General features: G+C 52.9%; 1 protein-coding gene across 1 annotated transcript; it reads right to left on the reverse strand.

Moving 5' to 3' along the window:
* Positions 1 to 11,677: 11,677 nt before the first annotated feature.
* LOC309593765 (inositol 1,4,5-trisphosphate receptor-interacting protein-like 1) lies at positions 11,678 to 13,213 on the reverse strand (the record flags this gene model as incomplete). The annotated part of the gene is made up of 1 exon (XM_082318840.1): positions 11,678 to 13,213. The coding sequence occupies one exon, from the start codon at positions 13,211 to 13,213 to the stop codon at positions 11,678 to 11,680; it is 1,536 nt and encodes a 511-aa protein (XP_082174966.1).
* Positions 13,214 to 14,101: the final 888 nt, after the last annotated feature.

Raw genomic sequence — 14,101 nt, forward strand, 5'->3', positions numbered from 1 at the left:
CAAGTTGCGCCAGGGGAGGTTTAGATTGGATATTAGGAAAAATTTCTTCCCCAAAAGGGTTGTCAAGTGTTGGAAGAGGCTGCCCAGGGAAGTGGTTGAGGCAACATGCCTGGAGGTATTTAAAAGATATGTAGATGTGGTACTTTAGGGCCATGTTTAGTGGTGGGCTTGGCAGCATTAGGTTAATGGTTGGACTCAATGATCTTAAAGGTCTTTTCAACCTAAATGATTCTATGATCTATGATTCTGTGTTAACTACAGTAATGTAGCCTCTACTGATTTCAGAAGGATGGTCCCCATGCAGTGGGAACTCACTTATGTATGTGTCAGAACATGTTCCCATCATCTTCAATGAGAATTTGGCTGCCATTGAGAAGAATTTGTAGGGTGGGAAAGCAAAGTCTCTGAATGAAGATATTGACTTTGGAACAGATACCAGACAGATCTGAGCTTGACTGTACCATGGACATTCTTAATGCTCAGATTAACTTTCTTGACCTTAGATTTTCCAGCATTTTCATTTGTTTTGTGCACAATTTCTTTGTTATTTCAGCAGATGTCTTACCTTAATAATGAGAAAACACTGAAGCAAATCAGCCTTTGAAAAAGTATTTAGAACGTGTCACCTATTCTGCTCTTCAAGTCTTTGTGTTTTTATTGAGTTTGAAAATACAAGAAAAGGCAGAGACTGGGATTAGCTTCGCGGAACTGGTGTAAACAAGAAGTGGCAGATGGCTCCACTCTGTCAAGTGCAGGTTGCCCTTTCACACATAAATCTGTTTGACCTCAGAGGAAAACAGGAAAACTATGAATGAAGGTAAGTAGCTTTGCAAACCCTTAAATGTTTAAAGACTTTCTTTAGAGTTACTGGAAAAGGGTTTGTAGAAACAGGATGTGTCATGTTTCCTTTCACTTCTTTTGAAGCTACAGGGTATCAAAGGTGTGTTTCTTCCTCAGATTTAAACAGATTCTATACAAATAATGGCACCTGTGGCTTCACCCTTTTGTGTCTCTCAGACTCCCAGCCCTGTGAGACAAGAGAAATCCCTTTACAGGTAAAAATGCAGCATTTCCTTGTCTGCATAGAAGACATGAAGATAATACAGGTGGATTCTTTCCTCAATACATCTGAGGGGAAAATGGATGGAAAAACCATGAAACTCGTGGAAGATGGCGAGAATTTTGATACTGACTTCAGTTGCAGTGGTTTGATCAGGGTGGGTAAGGTGCCAGGAAGCCTCATCTTTCTCATGCTGTCTCCTCTGAAGTGTATAAATACTAAGCTGGGTTTCCCTCTATCCCCATCTCCAAGATAGCAGGTTTGCTATTTGTGCATGCATCTCCAGAAGCCCTTGACTGCAAGGAAGCATTCAGAAGATTGGTGACCTTTGTTTTCCTCTAGCTCTGGAACAGGGAATACACATCATCTTTTCTCAGTCTGTTTCTTCATACCTGCCTGCAAATCTTTAATAACCACTACAGATTGTTCTGACATGAGAGGAGTGTCTCATCACACAACATCTTGTTCATACTTGGGTTGACACTTGCAGAGGGAGAGAAAGCACAGTATCTGTTCACTACTGGGATCTTCACAAATAAGTTGCTTTGGGGACGAAAGGAAGGGGGAACCCATATTGACTCAGTGAAGTGCTCCACTTGAAGCCGTTCCTCATAAAGGTAAGAATAATTTCCATTAGCTGTGACTGTGCTCCTCTCCTTATTTTGCCTAGATTAAAAGCTGCAAAACACGATCTTGGTGGATGCTGCTGCAGGTGTGCCACTGGTAGCTACTGAGTGAGAGTCACTGAGCGAAGGGGGATCTGGGCTGAGCCAAAGCACTGTCACTGACTCCTTCCCACCTCAGGGATCCGGACACTGGGCTAGCCTGATGCCACTCACCCCAGTCCTGAAAACTGAGTGCTTCCTAAGTGCTGGGAGCTGCTGTAGGTACAACATCCTCATCTGAGGGATGATGCTGGCACCTCACATCTGCTTTGTAACCAGAGTGGTAACCTGTCTAGATAGCTGAGAAGGTAAATGGGGACAGTCTATCTGATGAATGAGCCACCATTATCCCTGTCTACTGGGAGATCATGACTACATCCTGTCTAGATGCAAGTTAATACAACCCTCCTAGATGCTAGTTAATCAAAACAAGTCACTGGTGAGGGCAGCTCTTCTCTCACGTTCCCCAAGACCTTGGGCCAGCTGGACTGACAGACCTATTCAATGCCACTCGTTCCTCAAGAAGGAGCTGAAGAAGCAGACATAAGGCCTCATCACTGTGGTTTTCAGTTGTGGGAAACCAACAGATCCAGCTACCAAGCAGTAACACTTCTCCATGACTCATAAATTAACAGGAGGACTTCTGTCGCCCCAGTTCAACCTTCCCTTGGGACTACCCCACTGCCACTTAATCTGTAGCTTGCAGTTACAGCAACAACAGGATCTATTAGGGTGCAGGAGGCTGTGGGTGGGTTGGGGTATAGTTTCCTAGCAAGGACTTGCAGCAGAACATAGGTATCATGGCACTACAGAAACTTGTGCCAGGGTGCAGCGAGGGCTGGCAGCTCCCTCATGGCCCAGGAGTCAGAGGCTGAGTGTGCTAACACCAAGGCCTGTCCCACCACCCCCATCCAGGGAGCAGGGCAGGCCTGGAGACCCTCGGCAGGGTCAATCATGCCTGCAGATCATCAAGCAGGTTCACGGTGACAAGGCAGGATGAATTCAAGCCAGGAAGTCAATCTGCAGCTCAGTCTCATGTCCAGGGATGTCCAGGCAGGGCTGTGGGGATGGAGCCAGGCCGAGGATGGGCTAGGATGTTGGCCCACTGGTGGGCCTGGCTTGTCGGGGCCCATGGCCCCAGGCCAGGCAAGGCTGGGGGAAGCTGGAAACTGACAATCTGCAGTGGCACTGGGACAGGGACTGACAGCTGTGGTTTGGGCTGAAGGGGGATCCTGGTCCATGGACAGGGTGGAGAAAAGCCCTGGGGGGCTGGTTAGGGCCCTGGCAATCATTGAGGCAGCGTGTCTGGTAAGGCAGTTAATTCATATGTTTTGCTCCTAAGCCAGGAGAGACCTGTGACGCACTTATGGGACCAGGAAAGGAGAAGTGATGCAGACTTCTCGCACCTGAATTATTTACCCAATCCATTGCAGGAAAACCCACGTAGTGAAATCAGTGGTAATGGAGGGCAGGGAGCATTTCCTGCCTGTGACACGACACACTGGGACAGGGTTTTCTTACGCCGAGACCTGCTTTTGCTCCTTCCACTCTCATCATACTCGCAGTTCAGCCATTTCCTTTTTCTTTGTATGGCGTTAGCTATCTTGCTTCATCCTTATGCGTTCTGTGTCCTTAGGCAGATTACAGCCTGATATTAATTCCAGCTTAATGGAAAATGTTATCAGTTGCTATGGAAATGCCTTACCATGTGATTGTGGTTGTACTTCCTGTTGTGCTTAGGGCTAAAACCATTAGATGACCTTCATTTTTACACTTTCTTACAGTTCTCCTATAAATATATGTTACTCATAACTGTGGTCAGAACATTCAGTCTTCTAACACGGGTAATTTTGGTTTTTATGCTGTGATCTTATGCCAGGCTATTAAACACTTACGCTCAAGCTTTCTGCAACAGAGATCCTCAGACTTCCTGGTTTGTTATTTAAGATCTCCAAAGCCAAATTCCTGCAGATAACTATGAACTGTCAAGGAAATGGGCTGATTTCCATGAGTGAAGAAAATGCTGAAGCTGGTCACTTGCCTTTGCTAGCTGGCTGATACTGAGATAAGAGCTCTAGTATGCAGGAGGTAAGGGCCACAGCGCCAGGCAGCCCAGCATGGAAAACTGCCTAAGTGCTGGGTGACTCCTAGCCACAGTGTTGGCAAATGTAAACAGCACCTCCTTTTGCTCAGTGATATATCTGCCATCACTAACAGCTCATCTGGGGATCTGTGCTGGCTCTTTCTTTGTTCATCATATACATTAGGAATTCAAGTAATGCAGTTTTGTACAAGCTCATCTATGCTATTGTCATCGTCAAAGAAGAGACTCCCCCTTCTCCCCCCCATCAGCAGTGCCCCCTCCAACAATCTTTGGACAGTGCTTTCAAGTATCAATACAGGCTGGGGGATGAAGGGATTGAGTGCAGCCCTGCTGAGAAGGACTTGGGGGTACTGATGGACGGAAAGCTGGACATGAGGTGGCAATGTGCTCTCGCAGCCCAGAAGGCCAACCGTATCCTGGGCTGCACCAAAAGCAGCGTGGCCAGCAGGTCGAGGGAGGTGATTCTGCCCCTCTACTCTGCTCTGGTGAGACCCCCCCTGGAGTACTGCGTCCAGCTCTGGGGCCCTCAGCACAGGAAGGATGTACACTTGTTGGAGACAGTCCAGAGGAGGGCCACAAAAATGATCAGAGGGGTAGAACACCTCTCCTATGAGGAAAGGCTGAAAGAGCTGGAGTTGTTCAGCCTGGAGAAGAGAAGGCTGCAGGGTGACCTTATTGCAGCCTTTCAGTACTTAAAGGGGGCTTATAAGAAAGATGGGGACAGACTTTTTAGCAGGGCCAATAGCAATAGGACAAGGGGTAATGGTTTTAAACTAAAAGAGGGTAGAATCAGACTGGATATAAGGAAGAAATTTTTTACAATGATGGTAGTGAAACACTGGAACAGGTTGCCCAGAGAGGTGATGGATGCCCCATCCTTGGAAACATTCAAGGCCAGGCTGGATGGGGCTCTGAGCAACCTGATCTGGTTGTAGATGTCCCTGCCAGTTGCAGGGGGGTTGGACTAGATGACCTTTAAAGGTCCCTTCCATCCCAAAGCATTCTATGATTCTATGATTCTATGATTCTACTGGTACCTCGACCTGAAGGCCTCCAGAGCAATGAAAACATCTGCACTATAAGGTCTTTCACCTGCACAACAAGGTCACCAAGGCCATTTGATCTCACCGTCACAATCAGAGAATTTGGGTTGCGAGAGACCTCTGGAGGTCTTTAGTCTAGCCCCCTACTCAAAGCCGGGCTAACACCAAAGTTAGGACATGTCGCTCAGGGTCTTGTCCAGCTGAACTTTTAATGTTGCCAAAGAAGGAGATTCCCCATCCTCTCTGGCTACCTCTTCCAGGGCTTATCTGCTCTCATGGCATACTTCACTTGGTGCAACGTGTGACCATTTCCTTACATTCTTTCACTGTGCACCTCTGAGAAAAGGCAAGCTCTGAGTAGTGGAAGACAGCAATTAGATCTCCCTCAGCCTTCTTTCTTGGAGACAAGTGGTGCTGGACAGCTGTTGTGTGGTGCGGCGTATGGGTGTAATCCTGCTACCTGTCAACAGAGCTGCATCATCAACCTGTTGCCAAACCAGTGCACCCACCTCTTGAAACCTACTGCCCCCAGAGCAGCTTCTGCACACAGACAGGGACAGTGTAACCTATGGGATCCTCTCTAGACATTGCGCTGTCCTTACCCACCCCTGCACCTGGGCACACCTCTTTGGCATGCTTACTCAGGGCCACTGGCATGGCCTGCAGGCTCACATGCAACAGTGACCTTGCTGGTACTCAGTGAATAGTGCCAGGCATGGATGAATCTATGTACTGTCTGAAGCACTTCTTTAATTGCGAGCTTTTTTTACAATTGTTAGCTTGCAACATGAGCATCCCTCGTGCCTACAGACTCTTGGCATTTAAAGGTCCTCACAGTTGCACAGAAAAACAGACAACAAACTTTCCTCTTATGCAGCCTGCTCCATACACCCCTCCTTCCTTGGCATCTTGAGGCTCCCAGGAACTAGCCCCAGACTGTACTAATTCCTGTTTTGAGAGGAATCATGTCTCTGTAGCATGACAGCCAAGGGACTCAGTGAAAGATGATAACTGGCAGGAAGCTGCCAGTGCTGCCAGGCAGGTCCTGCAGCATGCTCTTGGGCAAGAGATAGCTGCTGTCTGGGGCACTGCTGGGACCCGGGGGCTGTAGAGTGGGTGTTTAGTTGTACCTGAACACAACTGGGATGGAGATCCTGCAGCAGCTGGTTATCTGTGCCAGTTATCCTCTGGGAGTCAGATAACAGACTGGTCAAGAAAAGTTTTTAATAATGCTGCTATGACCAGAGCTGTCAGTGGCTCAGGATTTTTATAGAATACAAAAAAGAGAAAAATTATCCAGGATACCCCTCTACGAGAAGAGATTGCAGAAGGGTAAGCAGCTCTGAGGAAGTGACAGGAAATTGCCAAAGAGCCTGGAAAACCTGGAGACTTTTGGAATGGGAACCAGTTAATGTGATGGAAGTGCTATCGCCTGGGTCACTGGCAAGCCTGCCTTTGTGGTAAAAACCTGCTGGGAAGCAGAGGGCTAAGCAGATTGCATTGTCTTCAAGGGCTCAAGCACTGCTTGTAATTATTCTTTGTCCCCTGGATTCTCAGCCTTCTCCTTGATCAAAAGAACTTGGCCAGATGAACCTGCAAGGTAAGTATTTTCATTGGTTCAAAAGCTCAAAGGTACCCAAGAGGGAAACAAAGCCCCAAGAAAAAAGCAAGAGGATCAAGAGGCGAGATTAGCAAACTACCAGAAACTGTACATCAGAGCTTGTTCTTTGAGGCTGGAGGGGTGAAAACACTAAAAAAGACTATCATGGATGTATTCAAATGAAAAAAATTCACACATGAGATCTTACTCACATAACATGTCTCCCTTCTTGTCTTTATATACCAAATCCATAATGTGTATACACTTTTAACCCAGAAGAGATGCATGGTAAATGCAGGGACTGAGCCAAGGCCTCTAGTTCCTCCTCTCTATTCCTCACAGCACGTGCATTAGCGTACAAATATTTCTAATGCGCTCCGGCGTACTCAGTACATCGCGGAGCAGAGCGAAAGCTCTCGCTAGCGCGCCATCCCTCAAACGTTGCCATGCCGTCCCATAGCTTACCACTAGTAAGCCCGATTTTATCCCTTGCCCCCTTCAAACCTAGTTTAAAGCCCTTCCCATCAGCCCCGCTAATTGGTGAGCAAAAACACTTTTCTCCCGTTGAGAACGCTGCCTCTCGTCAGACCCCAGCAGGCCTGGTGTCACATAGCCCATCCCATGATTGGAAATCCCCAAATTCTGCCAGTGACGCTAGCCTTGGAGCCAGGTATTGATAACGCTGCAGCTGCCTGTTTCTTTCGATGTCATTCCCTACAACTGGGAGGACAGAGGAGAATACTACCTGCGCTCCTGATGCCTTTACCAATCTCCCCGAGGCCTTGAAGTCTCTTTTGACCGCCCTCGGGCTTCTCGTCGCGACTTTGTGGGTACCCACATGACAAAGCAAGAGCTGATAAGAATCTGAGGGCCATACAAGGTTAGGAAGTTTCCTGGTAGCGCCTTCAACCTGAGCCCCAGCGAGGCAGAACCCTTCCCGGAAAGGCAGGTCTGGTCGGCAGACCAGGGGAGTAGTGAATGAATCCTTTACGTTGCTTTGCCTGGGCGTGTAGCTCTTGCTTTACCTGCTAACCTGTCCTCTCTCAACCCACAAGCTTTCCCACTTTTACCCTGCGGATTCTCTCTGCCATCCCACTGGGGGCAAGTGAATGAGCAGCTGTGTGATGTCAAGCTGCCTGCTGGGATTAACCCACAACACCTGGGAAGCCAAAGCTCAGTGAAATCACTGCAACCAGAGCCTGCTGCACCAGCTCTTCTGCAAAATGCCCCCCGACTCTGTGGCAGCTGAGCCGTCAGCACCCTCTGCCTGCCTTCCCCAACAAAGCGATGCACAGGCGCTCCCAGACACAGTGTTTGTGTGTTAACCGAGGGATTTATTGACATCTCTGCACAGGGTGAAGCTGCCAGAGGGACTGGACTCTCTCGAAGAGGGCAGGCAGTCGCTGCCCGGGTAGTGACGGGGGTCTCTGTTGCCAGGCTCCTTGTACTGGCCCCTTCAGCTGCATGCGGTCTCACTCCCCAGAGCGTGCTTTTGCTGTGGAGGAAAGGTGCGGCAGCAATTCCCACTGCCGGTTGAGCAGCGTGTTCCCCATGGGCGGCATGTTCAGTTCTGTGGCACCAGCTCCCCGGGGAGCGTCTTCAGGCCGGGCCCTGTGCCTGAAGAACCGCACCTCTGCCACAGCACAGCTCTCTGGCCACGTCCTGCTGCTGCTAACGCTGGCCTCTGCCTACTCGATGCTCAGGAAGGTGTCTGAGTCCTCTTGCTGCACAGCAAACACCATCTCAATCAAGAGGGTACTATCGGAAGCGCTTGTCAGCCGGAGCTTGCAGGAGCGCCTGGAGGGCAGCACTGTTAGACGGCAGTGTCTCGACTGAGGCAAAAGCACCCAGGCCGCTTTTATCAATATCTGGAACCAGCGGGTGGTTTTCTCCATGTCCAGGTAGGGGCCGGTGCAGAGGGTGCCTAGGAGGCTGGGACCCTGATTTCTCCTCAGCTCCTCCTTGGGGTGGTGGAGGAAGCACAGCATGTCCCCCACCAGCCGCTCCCTCGTGCAGACGCACTTCAGCTCCACGCGGAGGCTGCAGTTCCTTGCCGGCATCTCCTCCGCAGTGCCCAGCTCCAGGTGGAAGGTGTGTCCACGGGGGGGCTTCAGAGGCACAAGCAGGCAGTAGACAGCATCATCCTCACAGGAACTCCAGCCTTCTAAGGCGCCGCTCACCCTGATGGCTGCCTTCAGCCGCGGCATGAAACTATTCCTGGAAAGTTTTCGGCAGATACGGAGAAGTTCATCCGCCAGCTCCTCCACCATTGTGAACGATTGCAGCAGGTCCAGGAGGCGCTTGGCGGAAATTCTGCCCACAGCCAGTGCAACACTGGCTTTTTCTTCTTGCTCCTCCTTAGCCACCTTTTTTCCGGAACTGCCCTCCTTGCTGCTGCTGGCTGGCTGACGGCCCCTTTTCCTGAGCCGCCAGCAGAGCCCCAAGAGCAGGACCAGGACTCCAGCAATGGCCCAGAACTGCCACTGCTGCAAGGCAGCAAAGAGCAGGGCTCCCCAGGAAAAGCCGCTCTGCTCCTGAATCCTCTGCTCCTGGCTCTTCTGCTCCAGCTCCTGCAGCAGCCGAGCCATCTCCTGGCTCAGCTGCTCGGCACGCTGCTGCATGTGCTCGTGCGTGGCCTCATCCAGCTCATCACTGACCATCCAGTTGTCGGCCGTTCACGAGTGGTGTTCCCCAGGGCTCAGTACTGGGGCAGGTCCTGTTCAACATCTTCACTGATGATCTGGACGAGGGGATTGAGTGTACCCTCAGTAAGTTTGCAGATGACACCAAGTTGGGTGGAAGTGTCAATCTGCTGGAGGGTAGGAAGGCCCTGCAGTGGGACCTGGACAGGCTGGAACGTTGGGCCGAGGCCAACTGTATGAGGTTCAACAAGGCTAAGTGCCGAGTCCTGCTCTTGGGTCACAACAACCCCATGCAATGCTACAGGCTGGGGGAGGAGTGGCTGGAGAGCTGCCTGGCAGAAAAGGACCTGGGGGTGTTGGTTGACAGCCACCTGAACATGAGCCAGCAGTGTGCTCAGGTGGCCAAGAGGGCCAATGGCATCCTGGCTTGTCTCAGGAATAGTGTGACCAGCAGGACCAGGCAGGTGATACTGCCCCTGTACTGGGCACTGGTGAGGCCGCACCTCGAGTACTGTGTTCAGTTTTGGGCCCCTCACTGCAAGAAGGACATGGAGGGGCTGGAGCGTGTCCAGAGAAGGGCAACGAAGCTGGTGAAGGGTGTGGAGCACAAGCCTTATGAGGAGCAGCTGAGGGAACTGGGGTTGTTTAGCCTGGAGAAGAGGAGGCTGAGGGGAGACCTTATTGCTCTCTACAGCTATCTGAAAGGAGGTTGTAGCGAGGTGGGGGTGATTCTGTGATTCTATGATTCTATGATTTTGGATTTATCATCATCTGCCTGCCAGTGGCAATCTCATCATCACAGCATATCCTGAGTTGGAAGCGACCCACGAGGATCATCGAGTCCAACCCCTGGCTCCACACTGGCCAGCCTTGAAGTTAAATCATAGAATGCCAGGATCGTAGACGTTGGAAAAGACCTTTAAGATCAGTGAGTCCAACCGTTAACCTAACACTGCCAAGCCCACCATTAAACATGGCCCTAGGCGCCACGCCTACACATCTCATAAATACCTCCAGGCATGGTGCCTCAACCACTTCCCTGGGCAGCCTCGTCCAACACTTGACAACCCTTTTGGGGAAGAAATTTTTCCTAATATCCAATCTAAACCTCCCCTGGCGCAACTTGAGGCCATTTCCTCTCCTCCTATCGCTTGCTACCTGGGAAAAGAGACCGACCCCCACCTCGCTACAACCTCCTTTCAGGTAGCTGTAGAGAGCGATAAGGTCTCCCCTCAGCCTCCTCTTCTCCAGGCTAAACAACCCCAGCTCCCTCAGCCGCTCCTCATAACACCGGTACACCCTTCACCAGCTTCGTTGCCCTTCTTTGGACGCGCTCCAGCACCTCAACGTCCTTCTTGTAGTGAGGGGCCCAAACCTGAACACAGTATTTGAGGTGCGGCCTCACCAGTGCCGAGTACCGGGGCACGATCGCTGCCCTAGTCCTGCTGGCCACACTATTTCTGATCGAAGCCAGGATGCTCTTGGCCTTCTTGGCCACCTGGGCACACTGCCACCTGTCGACCAACACCCCCACGGCCTTTTCCGCCAGGCAGCTCTCCAGCCACTCTTCCCCAAGCCTGTAGCCTTGCATGGGGTTGTTGTGACGCAAGTGCAGGACCCAGCACTGAGCCTTGTTGAACCTCATACAGCTGGCCTCGGCCCATCGATCCAGCCTGTCCAGGTCCCTCTGCAGAGCCTTCCTACCCTCCAGCAGATCAACACTCCCGCCCAACTTGGTGTCGTCTCCAAATTTACTGAGGGTGCACTCGATCCCCTCGTCCAGATCATGGAGAAAGATATTAAACAGAACTGGCCCCAATACTGGCCCTGTGCCTGAAGAACCGCACCTCTGCCACAGCACAGCTCTCTGGCCACGTCCTGCTGCTGCTAACACTGGCCTCTGCCTACTCGATGCTCAGGAAGGTGTCTGAGTCATCTTGCTGCAGACCAAATACCATCCCAATCAAGAGGGTACTATCGGAAGCGTTTGTCAGCCGGAGCCTGCAGGAGCTTGCCTTTGTCACAAGCCTCCTTGCAACGGCCTCTTCAGCTGCATCAGGTCTGACTGCCCAGACTGTGCTTTCGCTGTGGAGGAAAGGTGTGGCAGCGATTCCCAGTGCCGACTGAGCAGTGTCTTCTCCGTATCCTGTGTGCTCAGTTCTGTGGCACCAGCTCCCCGGGGAGTGTCTAGGCTGGGTAGGTTCTCCAACCGGACCCCAGTGAACACACAGAGGCACATCAGCGGTGCCTCTTGCCTGGTCCCTGCCCAGCCGGAGCTGCCAGCAAGTATTTCTGGGCCCAGGCGAAATTGCGATCCTGGCCACCCAATGTGAGCAAAAGCAGGGTAAAACTCATCTTTGTCACCACTGCAGCTGTCAGCGGCTGCTCGGGACAGCATCGAGAGGAGAACGCTGCTGCCACTCTTGGCAGAGGGCTGCTGCGCAGGGTTTGCCCTTTCCTCTCTGTGTCACGTATTGTGTCCTTGTGTTCCCTGCAGTGTGACATGGTCGTCTGTCATCAGCTGTGAGACCCAGAAACACAGCTCTGTGCATGAAGACCTCTTTCAGCGGCCGTAGATCAGCAGTCTTGTGAGCCGATCTCGCAGGACCATGAATTCACGCAGTGCCTCAGCATGAGTGGCCGGATCCTGGACTAGGTGCTGGAAGAGGTTGAGCGGCTCAGCTGCTTGGAAGGCTGGGGGCAAGACGATCTCCTCGGGCACCCTCTCGTTGCCAAAGAAGAAGTGGTCGAGGCGTTTCTCCTCCAGGCAGCAGCGCATGTATCGCATGATATCCTGCAGCCGCAGCAGGAAATCCCTCCTGCGCCAGCCTGACAGGGGTAGGGTGGTCAGGAGGTGCATCACAACTGTCTTCAAGGTATAGGTGGAAAAGCTTGTGCCCACCAGGATGCGGGCACAGAGCTGCAGGCATTTGAGGTGGAAGCTGTCCTGTGGGGCCTGCCTGGCCATATGCCTCAAGAACTTCTCCTCTGCCACAGCGTAGCTCTCCGACCACATCGTGCTTGGGGTGAAGATGGCCTCTGTCGTCTGGCTGCTCAGGAAGATGTCCGAGTCGCCTTGCTGCACCCCAAATATCATCTCAATTAAGAGACTTTTGTTGTCGCCTTTTGTCACCTGGAATTTGCAGGAGCGGCTGGAGGGCAGCACCGTTAGATGGTGGTTGGACGACTCAGGCAAAACCACCCAGGCAGCTTTCACCAGCTGCTGGAACCAGAGGGCAGTTTTCTCCACATCCAGGTAGGAGGCCGTGCAGAGGGTGCAGAGGAGGCTGGGGTCCTGATTCCTCCTCAGGTCCTCCTCGGGGTGGTGGAGGAAGCACAGCATCTCTCCTGCCAGCTGCTCCCTTGTGCAGGTGCACACCAGCTCCACGTGGATGCAGAAGTTTCTCGCCAGTATCTCCCCCACACTACGCGCTTCCAGGTGGAAGGCGTGCCCACGGGGGGGCCGCAGGGGCATGAGCAGGCGGTAGATTATGCCTTTCTCATCGGGACTCCAGCCTTCGAAGGCGCTGCCCACCCCGATGGCTGGTTGCAGCACTGGGAAGAAACTATTTAACAAGAGCACTTGGAGGACATTGATGATCTTGTCAACCAAGTCCTTCACCATCTGGCACTCTGTGGCCAGGTTCTGAACTGGCCACTGTATGTGCTCCTCAAAAAACCTTCCCACGTCATTTGCATCATCGTCTTCTTCCTCTTCCTCCTCCACCTGCTCCCTGTCGCTGCTGGAGCTCTCCTCGTCGCTGCTGTCCACCTCACGGATTCTTTTCCTCCACCGCCAGCAGAGCCCCAAAAGCAGGACCAGGACTCCAGCAATGGCCCAGAACTGCCACTGCTGCAAGGCAGCAAAGAGCAGGGCTCCCCAGGAAAAGCCGCTCTGCTCCTGGGCCCTCAGCTCCTGCCTCCTCTGCTCCTGGCTCCTCTGCTCCAGCTCCTGCAGCAGCCGAGCCATCTCCTGGCTCAGCTGCTCTGCACGCTGCTGCATGCGCTCACGCGTGGCCTCATCCAGCTCATCACCGACCATCGGCAGGTTCAGAAAGATGCTTTGCACAAGCCAGATGAGGAATTTTGTGGCAGCCATGGCCTGCAGGAGGAGGGAGAGAAGGGGTTCAGTGGGGCTGCGAGGGAGGGAGCTGGCGGCGGGGGGAGCAGGGATGGGAGCCGCAGGGAGCTGGCGGCACGTAGGAGAGGGTGCGAGGCAGCTGGGAGGCAGCAAGGCCTGCGCCCAGCCCCGGCGGCGGTAGCGGCACCGTGCTCTGCCTCAGGCGCTCCCGTGAGCGGCTGGGCCCTCGATGCAGGGTCACAACCCACCCTGCCAGGGGCCCGTGCTTCTGCCCCGGCCCTCGTCCAGCCCAGCCTCCCCCTGCGTGGGCACTCACCGCTGGCCCAGGCCGTACTGGGGCAGCGCTGCCTGCTGGCGCCCCTGATAACGAGTCACCATTGTGACTCGTCACAGGCGTCAGAGCGCATCACAGGCATGCCCACCGGCCAGCCCCGCCCTTCGGCCCCACCCCGGCTCAGCGACTCACAGCAGCCCCAGGCAGCTAAGGCCCGCCACACCCACAAGGTACAGACCCACCCGCGTGGACAGGGCTCCCAGGGCCTCCCTTTCCAAAGCAGGCAGAGGCCCCCCCAAACCCTTACCAAAGATCACATCGTGTGATGTGACCTGTGGATGCTTTGCTCCTTGAAATGCAATCCCGAGAGATGGGATCAGCTCCCTTGATGCTGACCTCCGTGCTCGTGGACATGGGTGTGCTCTTGGTGCCTTCGTCACACCGATAGGTGGGTGGTGGCGTATACCCTGACAGCGGAACGGGGCCTGTCCATGGCAGGATCTCTGTTCCTGCTGTGCCACTGCGAGAGGACGTTGCTTCCAAAGAGACATTTCCCAAGGGTGGAGATTTCCCAGGGGGCAACGCCTGCTGCCGATAGAGCACCGCCTTCTCCATGCCCAGCATCTTCAGTT

Source organism: Platalea leucorodia, assembly GCF_965183815.1.
Source record: "Platalea leucorodia genome assembly, chromosome: 7".
Classification (NCBI taxonomy): Eukaryota; Metazoa; Chordata; class Aves; order Pelecaniformes; family Threskiornithidae; genus Platalea; species Platalea leucorodia.